Source organism: Herpailurus yagouaroundi, unplaced genomic scaffold (assembly GCF_014898765.1).
Source record: "Herpailurus yagouaroundi ecotype Mexico unplaced genomic scaffold, PumYag 29, whole genome shotgun sequence".
Taxonomy (NCBI): Eukaryota; Metazoa; Chordata; class Mammalia; order Carnivora; family Felidae; genus Herpailurus; species Herpailurus yagouaroundi.
In genome coordinates, this window is record NW_024412377.1 from 82,098,083 (window position 1) to 82,115,925 (window position 17,843).

Below are 17,843 nucleotides of genomic sequence, written 5' to 3' on the forward strand. Positions count from 1 at the left end.
CTCACGGACCGCGAGATCGTGACCTGGCTGAAGTCGGACGCTTAACCGACTGCGCCACCCAGGCGCCCCAACAACATTATTTTCTTTATCCATTCATTCACTGACACTTGGGTTGTTTCCATGTCTTGGCTGTTGTAAATAATGCTGCAGTGAACATGGAGGTACAGATATCTTTTCAAGTTGCTATTTTCCTTCTTTTCTTTCAGATAAATACCCAAATGTGGAACTGCAACATCATATGGTAGTTCTATTTTTGATTTTTTTAGGAACCTCTACACTGTTTTCCACAGTGGCCGCACCAATCTACATTCCCACCAGCACCACATGAGGGTTACCTTTTCTCCACATCCTCACCAATATTAGTTATCTCATCTTTTTGATAATAGTCATTCTGACAGGTGTGAGGTGATACTTCATTGTGGTTTTGTTTGCATTTCTCTGATGATGAGTGATGCTGAGCATCTTATCATGTTCCTGTTGACCATCTCTATGTCTTCTTTGGAAAAAAAAATCTCTATTTAGATTCTCTGCCCATTTTTCAATCACATTGTTTTATTTTGTTTTGTTGCTATTGAGACATAGGAGTTCTTTACATATTTTGGATATTAACTCATAAGATAAATGATTTGCAAATATTTTCTCCCATTCAGTGGCTTGCCTTTTCATTTTGTTGGAAAGTTCCAATTTCTTAACCCTATATTATGCAGAACGGCTTCATATTTCTCAAAAGTCTTGGCCTCAGCCAACACTCAAGCCACAGGGCTGACTTCTATGCTAAATAATTATCAAAGCATTTTTCTAAATAAAGGCAGTTATTTTGGTAAGAGAAATGCCAGTAGCAGCTGTTAAAGGGAAATATAAATTTCTTTATCTCATCATAGGCATCAGCAACATCAGCAATATTCTAAGTATCTTCTATGTAATGGAAATTATCTGTGAAACATAATTATGCGTGAGAAACACAGGCAGTATTCCCAAATTTCTTTCAGCATTTCAACATCCAAGGTAAAATAATTGCAGGACGCTATGTTAAACTTGTTTTAAAAAAAGTTTATTTGTTACAAAATGTTAAATACTAAAACTAAAAACATATAAATCCAGGTCAGGCTATATTAAAATACACACATACCCTTCTTAGCAAAATTATTAAAGATTGAATTAAACAGATGCTTTAAATAAAATAAAGTACTCTTGAGGAAAATTTTTTTCTAATTAACTATGTCAGTGTAGTGTAGTTTTTAAAATTACAATTGAAAAGTTCAGCTGTCTTAGAAGTTAAATTTATCCAATTCTTCAGTTTTCTGTTACTGTCCAATATGAAGCCACCATGCTGGCTTGGACAGGGTGAATTTCAGTTATGTTACTGAAACGTCTATTTTACAAGCCTACTCTCTTATAATAAGAACAGAGAGTGGTCAGAAGTATACAAAGGGTTATATAAGGTGAAAACTTGGCCCATAAAGAAAAGGCCTTAGTTCTACCACACAGTATCTTCTCTAATTAAAATGATTGGTAAATATACTGAAGCAGAGATGTGCACAAAGCATACATTCATCTAGAAATAATCTTTCAATTTAAAAAAAAATTCAAAAAGAGCACTCATTTCTCCAAGATAGTTGATAAATATTTTTAAATTTCCTGTTATTTTAAATTGAGTTAATTCAAAGGTATTGAAGAGTCTAGGTTTAAAAACTAATTTGATTACTGTTCTGACTAGTTCTGAAGAGCCATGACATCAGTGTGTCTGAGTCACTCACACAGGTGGTAAAGCACTTTCATAATAAAAACTACATGCTCAACACTAACAGAGCACCAGCTTCCAAACCTAACTTCCACTCAGGTCAAACAACCTAAAATAGTATCTATGGTCTAGGTAAATGTTAGATTTACAAGTATTTTCAAGAAATACTTTCTTTTGCTTTAGAACTTAATATTTTTTCAATTTCCTAGATTAAAAGTTACTGATTTAGAACATTAAGTGCTGTAATTCACACAGGGTAAGACTACGCTTAGGAAGAACATAAGACTATTGTGTTTTAAAAGACCTTAAATATGATGAATTTCTAGAAATCTACTGTAGTATTTATTCTTTACAATGCTTATCCTTGTCAAGTGGGATTTGCCAATAGTTGCTGAACCCAAGTGATTAACATACAAAAAACATAAAATGCATTCCAGTAACCTTCATCAATACAATCTAATTAAAAATATATATAGGGCATTTTTACTGTCTTACTCTAACAGTGCTGATATACATCCAACGCTAACTATATAGTACTTTGTCTAATACTATGGTATAAAACCATTTAATTAAACCTTTGAATAGCTGGAAAAATTAGGTGTCCTCGAAAGTCCTTAGAAATTAAAAGAAAATTATATCCCAATACTGAATTACACATGAAAATGATGTTAACAATAAATAGTAATCTGATCTTCCATCGCTCGGCTTGTGAGCTTCTAATGTAATTATTTCTGTTGACATTTGATACAAGAGACACTATAATTCTATCCTAGTACCATTTTCTCTACATGTAATGAGTCTCTGATTTATATCCTTTCTTTTAACTTACTGGGTTATCTTGAAGGTCAAAATTCATGCTACTCCTCATTAAATAACCTTGCGGTCCTCAGAATTCAAACAATTCAAGCTGCTGACATCCTAAGCTTAGTAAGTTACTAAACAAAAAACTCTTGAGCCTTTGCTTACAAATTCTCCAGAAAGCATCTCTTCCTATGAACATCTTTATAAATGATGCATTAAAGTCACACTGGTCAGTCACTTTTATTAACATCCTAGTCTCACAATGATCAAGAAAGCATTTGTTCACCTGTTATGGAACCAGAGCTGTGAGTGTTCTAATGCTGAGACAACACAAGACACATCTCCCTTGCCTGAGGAGGTGGCAGCAGAGGCAGGAGAGACTTCCCCAAGGATGGGAAACCCCATGTGATTTCTTCCTTCCAGCATGCCTCCTTCTCTTCCCTTGATGTCAATGACTCTTTTTTGCTTTCAGAGAAAATGATGTTTGAGCGATGAAATACAGTACATATCCTGCCAGGAGATACACATAATTTGGGGGCCCCAGTACAAAGTGAAAATGCAGGGCCTTTCTTTAAATATTATGAAGAATATCAAGGTGGCAATGGCAGAGCATTGAAGCAAGCATGGGCCCCTGTGTTAACACACGTTACATGGCCTTAAAGCCAGCTCTGTTTAGATCTCCTGCCCAGTCAGAATCCAGAGAAGAGACAAGGTGGCACAGTTGGGTTGTCCACATAAAAAAATAATTTTTTTTTCATGATGGTTTAAACATTGTCACTGATTTGAATCCATGTGGCATTTCACTTTCAAAATTCCATGCAAATTTCTATTCCTTAAAATTTCAGACTGATTGGCTCTACCTTAGATTTTTTCATTATTGAAATAGTCATACCGGGTCTTTAAAATGCCCATTATTTTAATAGAGCAATTAATCAGACATGATGAAATTTTAAAATTAATTCTACATGATTTTTTTCTTAATTTAAACATTTCTTAACTGGGAGGGGTACTAGTATCACTAAAGCTGTAACAGGGCATCTTAAAGGGAAAAAATAGCTGTATAACAACTTTATATATTAGGATGGTGACACCTTAGTTTTAGCCTATGGTATATTTTGTTCCCTTTTAAGATCACAATAGTAGTTTTTTGTTTGTTTGTTTGTTTGTTTGGTTTGTTTGTTTTCCAGAGGACTAACAAACACATTAAGCTGTATGGTAATTCTTTTTAACGCCCATATTGGTTTCAGTCACAGAATTTTACTGGAACACAGAGGTATCCCATTCTTCATAATAATAATAATAATAATAACAACAATAATAATAATAATAATAAAAAGTATATGTATATAAAAGCTCTGGGTTACATTATTAAGCAACGACACTTCCGGGAGTGAATATACTTCCTGTATTCCGCAAGCTGCTTCAAGTACATATTTGATGGCCATCTGTGCTTTTCAACAAAACTGCGTTCTTCCACTAAAATTTTTAGAAAAAACAATGTTAATTGCAAATATTTTATTTTGGATCAAGTTTAGATATTAACTATTGATTCCTTATTTAACAGATGGGATCCAAGCTCTGCTCTGTATCCTCGGCCCTCCACTCAATGCTTCCAAAATTGTTTAACATAATTTTGGTTAAATCAGTCATCAGGATTTATATTACATAATTTACGATAATATACATCTTGCCCACTTCTTTATCAAGTAGTATTTATGTTCTTCTGTTTTTCTCCCAAATAAGACTTATTTTTCTTGGAGATGACAACAGACTTCCTTTTCATTTAATTAGTTTTCTTTATAGCTGACTTATTCTTCCAAACTCTTTAACATCCTCTCAATTCCATTCTCCACCCAACCACAGTCACCGGATAATCTAACTACTCTGGTAGCAGCTGCCGGTCTTGTCATGGCCCTGGAGACGTCCCTTCCTCAGAGCCCTGTACCCTCTTGCTTTCTAGGCCTGCTTCATTCTTTTGTGTTGGATCCCTCCACTTGTAGACTCTAGGTCCTTCACTCAGTTTCTTTTCTAGTTTTAGTGAAGCACAACCTTTATTAGCTCCCTGAAAAGGGGGGTACATATGAAGTACTTTTGAGACCATGCTCATGATGAAACATCTTTATCCTCTTTACACACAATTGTAATTTGGTTTGGTACCAAATTCTAGGTTGAAAACTTCCCTCAAGACGTCGAAGACAGAATTCCACTGCATTCTAGTTTCCAAAGTTATTGAAAACTCTGTTACCATTAAGATTCATAGTTCTTGGCAAGTGATCTGTGTTCTTTTAAAACTTTTAGATTTTTCTATTTGTAGTCAGTGTTCTTGCATGTCCCAGTGATGGACCTTGTTCATTCATAAAGCTGAGCACTTAGTAGATCCTTTCAATCTGAAGACTTGGGTCCTTTGGTACTAGGAAAACTTCGTGTATTACTTCTTTGCTAATTTCCTCTCTCCAATTTTATTCTGTATTAACTTCTATTACTCAGATACTTCATCTCCTGGACTGAGCCCCCAGTTTTTTAAAAATCTTTCTCTCTTGTCTCTTTAGCTGTTTGTCTTCCTTTTTATGAGATGTCCTTATCTTTATTTTTCAACTCTTATGTAGTTGTTTCAACTCCTTTATTTACTTAGGGTTTTTTCTTTTGTTTTTACTATCATATTTGTAATTTCCAGGAACTATTTCTTGTTCCTGTATTGTTTTAAATTTATGGTAAAACACAGCATAAAATTTATTATCTTAACGATTTTTAGGTATAGAGTTAAGCACATTCACATTGTTGTGCAACCAATCTCCAGAACTCTTTTCATCTTGCAAAACTAAAACTCTATTAACTATTGTTTTTTTTCATAACTATCCTGCTTTATGGATTTATATCTCTTATTCTTTCAAGATATTCATTTACAATTTTTAAAGTTTTTTTCCCTATTTTTTGTGCCTCTAAATTCTTTCTCTTGTGTGTTTATTAATTTTATTTTGGTTTTGGTATCTGTCTTCCATGTTGGACACTGCCTCAAGTAATTGCAGATCCCTGGTTATCTCCTTACATTTAAGAGTGAGACACTAGAAAGCTATTTGGATATCTTGTGGTCATGGGTAGGACTTACTGACTGGTAGAATAACTGAGCAGATACTTGTTGGGTTCACTGAAAGAATTCCCAAATGAATGCACCTATATATTTTTTTTCTCTGAGGCCAGAGAAAGATGCTTCAATTTCATGCCCAGAGTATGGGAGCCAGGCAAACACCTGGCTGCCACAAATCCTAGAAGGAACCTGGAGGCTAAATATACAACATGCACAATTTCACATGACCCCTAAGTTTTCAGTCCAGCTCCTTAACCCATTCTCAGCTATACCTGGAGTTTGTGATTCTATAACATTTTTGGTTTAATTTCTCCAGTAATAAACCTCCCATTCCAGGATGATGAAGGAGAAGGAGGTGTCTGCCTGGGTGGGATGGAGTGCAGCAAAAGCTTCTTCATCAACTTTCAACTAAGTACTGCTTTCAGCCCCAACCCTTATTCTGCTTTCTGAAATACCTGTTCCCTCAGGTTTCTAAGGCTTCTTGGTATTCTGCTGGCTGAATCAGCTTGTTTCTCATAGTATTCCCTTCTGTGGGTACTTAGGTTTCTTTCTGCTAAGTCAGTTCCCACTTCTCCATCTACTGTTTGACCTCATATATTATAATTCAGATTAATGAGGACCTGATCCAGGCTGCAGGACACGGATATAAAGAAACAATCTAGCAGCTCAAGGAAGTTAGCTGTAGTTTCATTAGGAAGAAAAGGTGACCTAAGACTACTCCCTTGGTTAAGATTTAAAAAAATAGAAAAGTTATCACAGGTGAGCTCTGGCAGCCAACAAAAACCAAAACAAGACAAAAAAAAACTTCGCAGTATATAATATGTAACACAATATTGGGCCAAATTAAACTGTGGGAATAATGAATCCATAAATGCCAAGGGTAACTCATATTCCTGTGTAGTGTTGTTTTCAAAACAGTCCAGCATATAAAATGTATCTAACATTTAAAAGCTATTTAACTAAGTTTTGTTGCATCAATGCCAGCATTAACATGACATCTTGTCTATTCTCACCTTTCAATTTCTTTTTTTTTAATGTTTATTTACTTTTGAAGGAGAGAGAGACAGAGTGTTGAGTGGGGGAGGGGCAGAGAGAGAAACACACACACACACGCACGCGCGCACACACACACACACAGAATCTGAAGCAGGGTCCAGGCTCTGAGCTGTCAGCACAGAGCCCAACGCCAATGTGGGGCTCGAACTCATGAACTGTGAGATCATAACCTGAGCCAAAGTTGGATGCTCAACCAACTGAGCCACCCAGGCGCCCCTCACCTTTCAATTTCTAAACACACTCAAAGAAGAATTTTTAGTTGAGAGAAAACAGTTCACATAATTCCAATAATAATTTGATAATATCTGAAACCGAAAATGGGAAATTATTTAAGGGAGCTGTAAATTGATGGTGACAAGAACCCTTCCAACTTCAAGTGACACTGTGAAGTACGTCCAGTATAAGGCAACAGGGAGGAGGAGAGGTGACTAGGATACTCTGGAGGGGACACGGTCCTTTAAAAGGGCAGCTACTTGCTCAGTTCCAGGTTGCTGCCATGTGGGAAGAGGGGCTGAGAGTAACCAGGTCTTCCAACTTTTCAAAAGAAGACAGAAATGGAAACTGTTACAATTTTTACATGATGACCACGCAAAAAAAGTAATACCACGTGGTCCAAATAAGACACTTGGCAGACTATATTCAGCTACATTCAACCCAAAGGTTTCCAGTTTGTGACTACTAAGTTAGATTAGCAAATTCTCCCTTATCCACCAGGGGCTTTTTTCACTACCTACAATGACACACCACAGCAGGTCCTAAACATAAACAGGTACCAGTGAATCAGAACATTCGTGATACCTTAACTCCCATCCAAGGAACATAAGACAGTCACTGACATTGCCTCATCTTCTCACCTGCCTTCTTAAAGCACACCCTGGAGTCCTGCTTCTCACTCTGCCAGGCCGTCATAACACACTTCACAGTCAATTGTATAAGTGATAAAATAAAATAAAAATTTATAACCCAACAAATTTATAGAGCACCTTTCTCCTAAGGTTGTTAACAGTACTCCCTTGTGTGGCATACTTCTATACAAGATAGTAAGTGGAAAATAATCTTATTCTTTTTTTTTTTTTTTTTTTTTTTTTTTTTTTTTTTACAAATGAAGGGGACCTAAGGCAGAATAATGAAGGTGGTTCTAAAATCACAATGTTCACTCATTTCATTTTGAAAGAACTTCTTAAAGAATAACTGTATAAGAATGTCCCCACTAACAGCAAGAAGCAGACTTTATCTTTATGAATGGAAGGGGTTTGTTTCTTTTTTGCACAAAGTATATGGTTAGTAAATCTCTATATTCTGCTTTAATTTATTATGTTGCCCCACTGCACTAATAGTTAAATTATATGTAAGAAGGCTCCCAATAGGTATACAGTGTTTGTCACCTAACTGAATACAGCTGCCAAAAATAGACTATGTGTTTACTGTGCAAGAAGCTGAAGGAAACCAGAGATTTTCAAACCTGTTAGCAGCAAATTATCTTTTACAAGGAAAACTTTATGGAAAACTCTAAGATATAAAAGCAGGGGCATCCAAGAAGTACAAATTCCAGCCTTCTCTTCTTCCTTCCCTCTTCCCTCAGCTACTTCCAGCTCTCTGCCCCCACTTCAGACAACTTCAGGCATCTCCAAGGACACGTCCCTGTTTAGAGTTTGAAACTACTTAACTAGGTGATCTTTAATTTCCTTTGCCTTTTAACTTGATTATTCCTTGAGCCTATTCTAGGTAACATGAGCAAACCATTGGATCTAAACTGTCTACTCTGATGACTGTTCTGTTCTCATTTTCTTTTTTCTTATGCAGTACTCAGAAACTCACACTGTGATTGGGTTTAAAGTTTATAATTTATCTTACAGATCACATTATGTATACTCTCTGTTCAGTAAGTTTTGCAACATTTATCAACAAAAAACCCTGTTATTCCCAAGTAATATAATGGATTCCTATATAGATATACTTAAATATAGATATCAGAACAATAGAACTGATATAAACAGTAAATGATAGTTTCAATTCTTTCACAAGAAAAATTTTTGAAATCTGTACTATTTAAATTTTGCTTCTGACTTAGGTGATTAAAACCAAGATCTCGTTTATCACAACCAAATACCACCTGACGTCACCTTATCTCTCTACTTCAGGAAAAAAGGTGCATTTAAAAATGGATGGAGCTATAAAACAATCATTAGAAAACTTCTTGTGTAACACAGGTCAAGCTACTTATATAGCCAGCTGATTCTAAGTTAGAGAGTCCTCAATTACCACACTGTGTTTTTGTTTTTGTTTTTTTTCTAAATAGGCTTACACCCAGCGCAGAGCCCAACATGTGGCTTGAACCCACCGCCCTGTGATCAAGACCTGAGCTGAGATCAAGAGTCAGATGCTTAACCAACTGAGCCACCCAGGAGCCCCTGCACCGCATATTTAGAGGACTATATGATGTTGACTTTTTTTTTAACTTTTTGTTTTTTAACAGCTACAATTCCTACAAGTTATGTCTCAAATCTAAGAACAAAAACAGTTTTCTTTTCAAAACAGTAATTAGCAACCTACCTGAAAGATCCTGAAACTCAGGCTTTTGGCTGAAGATGAGGTAGTTCGTGGCGATGAAATGGAGCAGCCAGGTTGAGAGGCACTCGGAGTGGTGAAACTGCAAGAGAAATGGAGTGTGAAACCATGCAGGGACCATGCACGGACACCAGGTGGGGAGCGCAGTCTGCGACGAGAACCCCACTGGGAGCTCACTGTGTCCATGTTTCCGCCTACTCTGAGAGCAGAAAGGAAAGGGGGGGAATTGCTAACGTGTAATCATAAAATTATAGCAGTGAAGACACCAAATCAAATGAACAACAAGCTCCAGTTGCTGGAGCGGCTAAACGTCTGAAGCAGGGGCACCTGCACCAGGAGTTAACAAGACTGGCTGAGGTTCCTGAGGATTTGGTTTAAGCTTTTAATCTAAGGTCACGGCCTTCACCAATTGCACTTCTGTCTGGGTTGCAGAGATGAGATTCTGGTTAGCAAAGGTACACACTTGGCCAAATATGAACACGTGCACCTGAGGAGCAAACCAAAAAATAGTTTGTGAAGGAAATGTCATCAACCTAAAATATGAGTTTCAACGTGTACATATGTCTCTGAGAAGGTTCTATCTGAACAGTTGCTTCAAACTAGGATATACTGTAACAGTGAGCAGGATTTCCAGCATATTTCTCACTCCGAGTTTCAACAGCTAATGGAAGGGAAACTCGGAGCAACTCGGAGCAACACAGCTATGACATCATCACCTTTGTGCCAGTCCAGTGAGATCCATCTAACCACTCAATTCAGATTACAGTAACTTGCTGGCAGACAGCTTCGATACAGGAGTATAGTTCTGTTTGTTATTACTGCAGTAAAATATACGTAACATAAAATTTACCATTTTAACCTTCTTTAAAGAAACCAGAGGCATTAAGTGCATTCATGTTACTCTGCAACCGTCACCACTATCTGTTTCCGGAATGTTTTTACCATCCCAAACTGAAACTCTGTACTCAGTAAATAGTAACTCCCCTTTTACCCCTGCCCCTAGTCCCTGGTAACCACTACTCTATTTTCTATGAATTTGACTATTCTAGGTACCTCATAAACGCTGAATTAGACAGTAGTTATGCTTTCTCTGTTTATTTTACTTAGAATAATGTCCTCAAGGTTCATCTATGTTGCAGCATGGATTAAAATTTCATACCTTTTTATTTTTATGTATTTATTTTTTCAACGTTTTTTATTTATTTTTGAGACAGAGAGACACAGAGCATGAACAGGGGAGGGGCAGAGAGAGAGGGAGACACAGAATCGGAAACAGGCTCCAGGCTCTGAGCCATCAGCCCAGAGCCCGACGCGGGGCTCGAACTCACGGACCGCGAGATAGTAACCTGGCTGAAGTCGGACGCTTAACCGACGGCGCCACGCAGGCGCCCCCTTTCATACCTTTTTAAAGCTGAGTAATATTCCACCCTATGTCCATGCCACATTTTATTTATTCACTCATCTATTGATGGGCATTTAGGTTGTTCCCACCTTTATGCTAAATATTGCTCTTAAAAGGGAAGCTCAGGGGCGCCTGGGTGGCTCAGTCGGTTGAGCTTCCGACTTCAGCTCAGGTCATGATCTCACCGTCTGTGAGTTCGAGCCCCGCGTCGGGCTCTGTGCTAACAGCTCAGAGCCTGGAGCCTGCTTCAGATTCTGTATCTCCCTCTCTCTCTAACCCTCCCCTGTTCATGCTCTGTCTCTGTCTCAAAAATAAAATAAAAAACATAAAAAAAATTTAAAAAAAAAGGGAAGCTCAAAAACATAAGCAATAAGTAATGAGAAATTGAAGAAAAATTTATAATCTCAAATCTTAAGAAGGAAACTCTAGTATTGCTCTTCTAAAAAGTTATAACGTGGGAATATTTTCACATGTAAACCCAGAGGTCCCTCTGATTTTCATTATACAAAATCACAAATTCTGACACTTTGTGCAAGACACTTTAATTCAGCTATGACCACATCACATTTTAACAATTTTTATTCACCTTATCTTTTAGCAAATGTGAGTGATCTCAAGGAGACAGAATAAGAATGTGTAGCTATTTTAACAGAAGCCAGCAGACTATCAGATGATTAACCCAGAGAAGATAACCCACAAATAAAATTTCAGAAAATGACCTAAGGGCTGTGACTTTAAATAGAATGAAGATCACTGAAATGAATAGCTGGCTATAAAAACATGGTTATAATGCAGAATTTTATTTTTGACCAAGATTTAAGATGTCACAATTGTAGGCTTTTAGCCAGAGACAGAATGCATTTCACTGTAAGAACTACTTTTCTGGAAAAATATGTGCTAGGTTTAAACTGAAGTAAATAACAGAATAAAAATACTATAAATCAAATGCTATAGCATTTAATAGTTCTGTGAAGAATAATAATGGTGGAGAAAACACCCAGAAACTCACGAGGAAAAGGCCAGAAACCAAACTGGTGGCCTAAAGCAGCCAAATATTAATGCATAGATCGTAAGTAAGATAAGGAGTTTAAAACTTTAAGATGAGAGTTAACAGGACTTCACAGGAATCACCAATGTTTGGCTAGATAGGATTTAAAAGGGAGTAGGGCTAAGGGGATCTTTACTTCAATTCAGAGAAATTAATCTGATTTAGGGAAAGAAGCTTCTTTTGTATTTTAGAGTCCAACTTGATGGACAGATACTAACCTGAAGGTAGAATCATGGTAACGAACCCAGAAAGGTTAGAGAAGGCCAAGTAACAGAACACCAAACTGCTCCACCACATGGAAGGTATGAAGGACGCTTTCCTGATAAACACTACAAAACTAGCAGAGAGGATAACAGAGTGATCGGAAACCTTGCTTATTCAGAAAGCTACTCAAAGTCTAATTCTGCTAAAAGACAGTTTCCCCTTCTATTAGAAAAACAATGAAGCAAAGTTTAACTAAATTTTGACCAACAGTATGAACTGGTTGGTGAACTAAAGCCTCAAACTAGGAACTTCAAAGACAACTGAGCAAGAAAATTATCCTATTACCTTGGATTTGTAAATCGCCAAGTTAGGGACCAGAATAGAATAGACTAGAATAAAGGAAGACTGGTAAATGGAGAATTAATCCTAGAAAATAGAATAGTCTTCAGAAACAAAGAATAAAATTCCAAAGGAGTTGGTATCTTACACTTTTATTTTTATTTTCATTCTTTTTAACGTTTATTCATTTTTGAGAGACAGAGAGACAGTGTGAGTTGGGGAAAGGCAGAGAGAGGGAGACACAGAATCCAAATCAGGTTCCAGACTCTGGGCAGTCAGCTCAGCGCCTGATGAGGGGCTCGAACCCACAAACTGTGAGATCATGGCCTGAGCTGAAGTCAGACGCTTAACTGACTGAGCCACTCAGGCACCTCTGGTATCTTACACTTTTAAAACTGAAGAGAAATAAGTAAAGATAATTACATAATCAAAACCACACAGTCAGGGAAAAAATGTCTGACAAAACAATCATCAATGACACTGGTGAGGAAACATATACGTATGTGCATGTGTGCATGTGTTTGTGTGTGTTTGGGGGACGGAGGCACCTAAAAAATCCATGCAAGCATACAAGAAGTTCTTTGAACTAACAGGATACTACAAGATAAGGAAAGAGAAGCTCATGAGCATGTTTTTTGTCTCACAGACTTCTTAGAATAGTATGAAAATGACACACCAGAAATGAACTGAGGTTGTGAAAATACTAAAAAGGACAAAAGAGAATTTTTAAACTAAATCTAGAGGGTAGCTATTTATCCCACACTCAGTGTAAAGATTATTACAAAGATCAAAGTTACTCGGTGTTGTGGGTTTTTTTTCTTTTCTTTTTGTTTTGTTCTCTTTTACTTGCAATAGGAATTACTACCAAAGTCTACTCACTGGGCTAGAGACCCTTGCGGTGTTGGCAAGACTTGCCCTCACACAGCATACTGCACTTGTGCATTCATCGGCCAGCCAACAGCCTCGGCCCCAAGCTCCAACCATGTGCAAAAGGTTACTCGGTTTTGTAAATTCGTTTTTATTTTTAAAATTAACTACATACAATGTTGAGATTTGATTATGAAAGAAATGAACCCCCAAATCATTAAGGAGACAGTAAGATGCTTTAAATGAATTCCATCCAAACCCAGAAATATACATGTTGCTTAAATGAATTAATTCCAACCTGGAGGCAAGCGTTTAGCTGTCAGAGTCTGTCCTTGGCCCCATTATGTGGCTCCATTTTAGCAACCTGAAAACAAAGTGATTATATTTTTCTAATTTTGGATATCAAAACTGATAGGGATAGCCAATATGTTGTATGCCAGACAATATTTTACAAAGTCCTGATAGTCTCCAAAGATGGGTCAAATATATTCCTGTAAAAGAGACCAGAAGGTTCAGCTCACTGTAAGTTCAATATATACCATTATATTCCATGACTGCTGTAAGCCCTAAAAATCTCATAAGACAGGGGATAGAAAGGTAGAATAACCAAGGGTAGGTTGACATGTCTGGATACATTTCTTACTCCTAGGAATAAAAGAGTTGGAATGAGGAAACAGCAGATTTCTGACTGTAACAGTATCTCCAAGTTCCAGAAGGAGATTTCAAAAAGGCAGACTGAGTTTATTTATAGATCTGAGTTTATTTATAGATCATACTGTAGGATCTTTGTACCTGCAGTTATTCACAATTAGCTTAACTATGTAAACTCTGTTCCCTAGAATGTGTAGGAATACAGTCCTTAAAAACAAAATGGCTCTAAGCTTAGAAGAAGCCAGAAAGTACAGTGTGCCAGAAAGTAGGAGTGACTGTCACCTGACACATTTTTACTGAATATATTCATGATACCACGAGCCAGATCAACAAAAGGCATTTGCAAAGATTAATGAAGTAAACCAATACTTCCTACAAACAACTGGGAACTTCAAAACATGTCCCTGAAGTGGAAGGATGGAAGAATGAACAAATAAATGAGTTTAGCCTAACCATCTCTATCAGTGTGTACAGACCAATTCTATCACTTGTCTTTCATGAACCCTAAGATGTGATTGGGGGAAATGCAATGTAAATTCCATTTCCTATGATGCCTATATGGCATAGTAAAGCAACATATTTAAATGACTTTAATAGAGGCTGCCATTCAGTTGAAACATTTCCTATCAGCAAATTCGACTTCCTTAGAAAAGGACTGTGCAAAAATCGTATGCTTCAAAATTGTCTAGCCACAGAAATTGCTGTGAGGGCACTTTACCCTCATTTCACCAAACTTCCAGACTAAGACAAACACTAATAAATCTCTCCATAAGCAGAAACATTTTTTAAGTATAATTTTTAGAAGATTTTTTTTTTTAAACCAACAACCAGATGCATAGGGCCAATTACCTTGGCTTTCTTGAGCAGGTCAACTATATCCAGGTTCATGGACGCCAGTTCCCTGCTTGGCATGCTCTGCAGCTGTGTGATGATGAACAGCTCACAGATGTGCTGCAGTCTGGACACCTGATACATCTCAGCACAGATCAGAAGACACATAGCCTGAAAAATGCCAGCTGATGTGGGAAGGGAAATAAGAGAAAATGGACAATAAAGCCATTTCTTTTATGACCTGAAACGAAATAACAACAACAGGCAAACCACCACCAACAACAAAAAATGCTGACCATGTCATCCAATGCACAATAGAATGCACAGAAAAGCTTTGAGGGAGTGAGTCTGCATTATACACTATTATGCCATTTTATTTATTTTTTTAATTTTAAGATTTTGTTTTTAAGTAATCTCTACGCCCGACACGGCTTGAACTCACAACACTGAGATCAAGAGTCCCACTCTCCACCCACTGAGTCAGCCAGGCACCCCTATTAGGCCGTTTTAAAAGAAAAAAAAAAATTAATTTAAGCCTTTACACTCCAGAGTGAATCTTCTCGATGTTTTTTTGTTTGTTTTAAGTTTATTTATTTATTTTGAGAGAGAGCACAGGCAGGAGAAGGGCAGAGAGAGAGGGAGAGAGAGAATCTCAAACAGGCTTCACACTGTCAGCGCAGAGCCCCCACAGGGCTCTATCTCAAGAACTGTGAGATCATGATCTGAGCCGAAATCAAGAGTTAGAAGCTTAACCGAATGAGTCATCCAGGCGCCCCCATTGTTTTTTCGATTTTTGTTTTTGTTTGTTTTTTTTTAATTCTTCAGAGAAGGGGAATCTACAATTGCCTTAATAACCAATTCTCAGGCTACTGTGTAATTCCTTCTGCTAGCTAAACTAAATCCTTGCAAGTTTTTCCTCTCTTGCCTTTACTTCCAGGTTTGTTTGTTTATATTGTGGTAAAACAAACATGTCATAAAATTTATCATTAACCATTTTAAAGTGTACGGCTCAGTGGCATTGAAGTACATCCACATTGTTATCTAACCATCATCATCATCCTTCTCTAGAACCTTTTTCTTCCCAAACCAAAACTTCGCACCCATTAAGCAATAACTCCCCACTTCCCCCTTCCCTTAGCCCCTGGAAATCACTCAGGTTATGCTATTTTAATTAATTATTAAAAAAATTTTTTTAATGTTGTTTTTTTTATTTTTTTTATTTTTTTTCAACGTTATTTATTTATTTATTTATTTTTTAAATTTTTTTTTTTTAACGTTTATTTATTTTTGAGACAGAGAGAGACAGCATGAAGGGGGAAGGGGCAGAGAGAGAAGGAGACACAGAATCGGAAGCAGGCTCCAGGCTCTGAGCCATCAGCCCAGAGCCTGATGCGGGGCTCGAACTCACGGACCGCAAGATCGTGACCTGAGCTGAAGTCGGACGCTTAACCGACTGCGCCACCCAGGCACCCCAACGTTTTTTATTTATTTTTGGGACAGAGAGAGACAGAGCATGAACGGGGGAGGGGCAGAGAGAGAGTGGGAGACACAGAATCGGAAACAGGCTCCAGGCTCTGAGCCATCAGCCCAGAGCCCGACACGGGGCTCGAACTCCCGGACCGCGAGATCGTGACCTGGCTGAAGTCGGACGCTTAACCGACTGTGCCACCCAGGCGCCCCTGTTTTTTTTATTTTTGAGAGAGACACAGAGACAGAGTACGAGCAGGGGAGAGGCAGGGAGAGAAAGAGAAACAGAATCCAAAGCAGGCTCCAGGCCCTGAGCTGTCAGCAAAGAGCCCGACATGGGGCTTGAACTCAGGAAACAAACCATGAGACCATGACCCTAGCTGAAGTCAGCACTTAACCAACTGAGCCACCTAGGCACCTCTTGTTATTATTGTTGTTTTTTAAACTCTTCCTTCTAAGTGATTTTTCAGGTAATTCTCTTTCTAACCCCTCCTTAAATTCCTCACATTGTTTTGTAGCTAGGAAACAAGAACACTGTGTATGATCAATACTTAACTTAGATTACCTTTCTTTCCCAATGCAAACATTTTAGTATCTGATCTGCTTTTTGACTATTCATTTTGACTCACTTTCTCCCCACACCTTTTACTGACTTTTAAAGTGCTTTGTCCTACAGTTATTCGCACTTCTCTGAGCATTTTTGTAATTAGTAAGAGAAAACCTAAAATTTGAAGCTTCAATTACTCTAGTGGGAGGATGATTGAGAAACGAACTTTTCTTTTTTTTTTAATTTATTTTTAAATTTTTTCTTTTTTAACGTTTATTTATTTTTGAGACAGAGAGAGACAGAGCATGAACGGGGGAGGGTCGGAGAGGGAGACACAGAATCTGAAACAGGCTCCAGGCTCTGGGCGGTCAGCACAAAGCCCAACGCAGGGCTCGAACTCACGGACCGTGAGATCATGACCTGAGCCGAAGTCAGCCACTTAACCGACTGAGCCACCCAGGCGCCCCAAAATGAACTTTTCTTATTTTAAATGTGGGTCCAAGTTTTTATTTAATATACAAATTTGCCAGTACTCAAATAATGAAATAAACAATAACACACATTTTGATGAGAATTGATCTTTCCTTTTTATCAAGCAAAAATGATAAGCCAGTCTTTAACACTGACAGTAGCAACTATAACTGGCTCCAAAGTACTGTACAGCTCGCTGCAAGACCAGAATTAATTCAGTTAAAAAAAGGAATTTTCTGGGGCGCCTGGGTGGCTCAGTCGGGTGAACATTGGACTTCGGCTCAGGTCATAGTCTCAAGGTTTGTGAGCTGGATTCTCGTGTCAGGTTCTGGGCTGACAGCTCAGAGCCTGGAGTCTGCTTCAGATTCTGTGTCTCCCTCTCTCTCTCTCTCTCTCTGCCCCTCCTCCACTTGTTCTCTCTAAAAAATAAACAAACATTAAAAAAATTTTTTTCTTTTTTTTTTTTTTTAAATTTTTTTTTCAACGTTTATTTATTTATTTGGGACAGAGAGAGACAGAGCATGAACGGGGGAGGGGCAGAGAGAGAGGGAGACACAGAATCGGAAACAGGCTCCAGGCTCTGAGCCATCAGCCCAGAGCCTGACGTGGGGCTCGAACTCACGGACCGCGAGATCGTGACCTGGCTGAAGTCGGACGCTTAACCGACTGCGCCACCCAGGCGCCCCAAAATTTTTTCTTTTTAAAAAAGGAATTTTCTTTTTTTTATCTTCTAAACCTTTCACTAGAGGGCTCATGACTTGTTTA

General features: G+C 37.9%; 1 protein-coding gene across 1 annotated transcript in view; it reads right to left on the reverse strand.

Annotated features, from left to right (window-relative positions):
- Nucleotides 1-1,029: 1,029 nt before the first annotated feature.
- Nucleotides 1,030-17,843, reverse strand: part of RHOBTB3 (Rho related BTB domain containing 3) — a 54,227-nt gene continuing 37,413 nt past the window's right edge. Inside the window, exons 10-12 of the mRNA XM_040448185.1 lie at nt 14,612-14,778; nt 9,237-9,333; nt 1,030-4,018 (exon numbers count right to left, since the gene is read on the reverse strand). Of these exons, the coding sequence (XP_040304119.1) occupies nt 3,903-4,018; nt 9,237-9,333; nt 14,612-14,778 (380 nt within the window). The 3' untranslated portion in view covers nt 1,030-3,902. The remainder of the gene's footprint in view (nt 4,019-9,236; nt 9,334-14,611; nt 14,779-17,843) is intronic.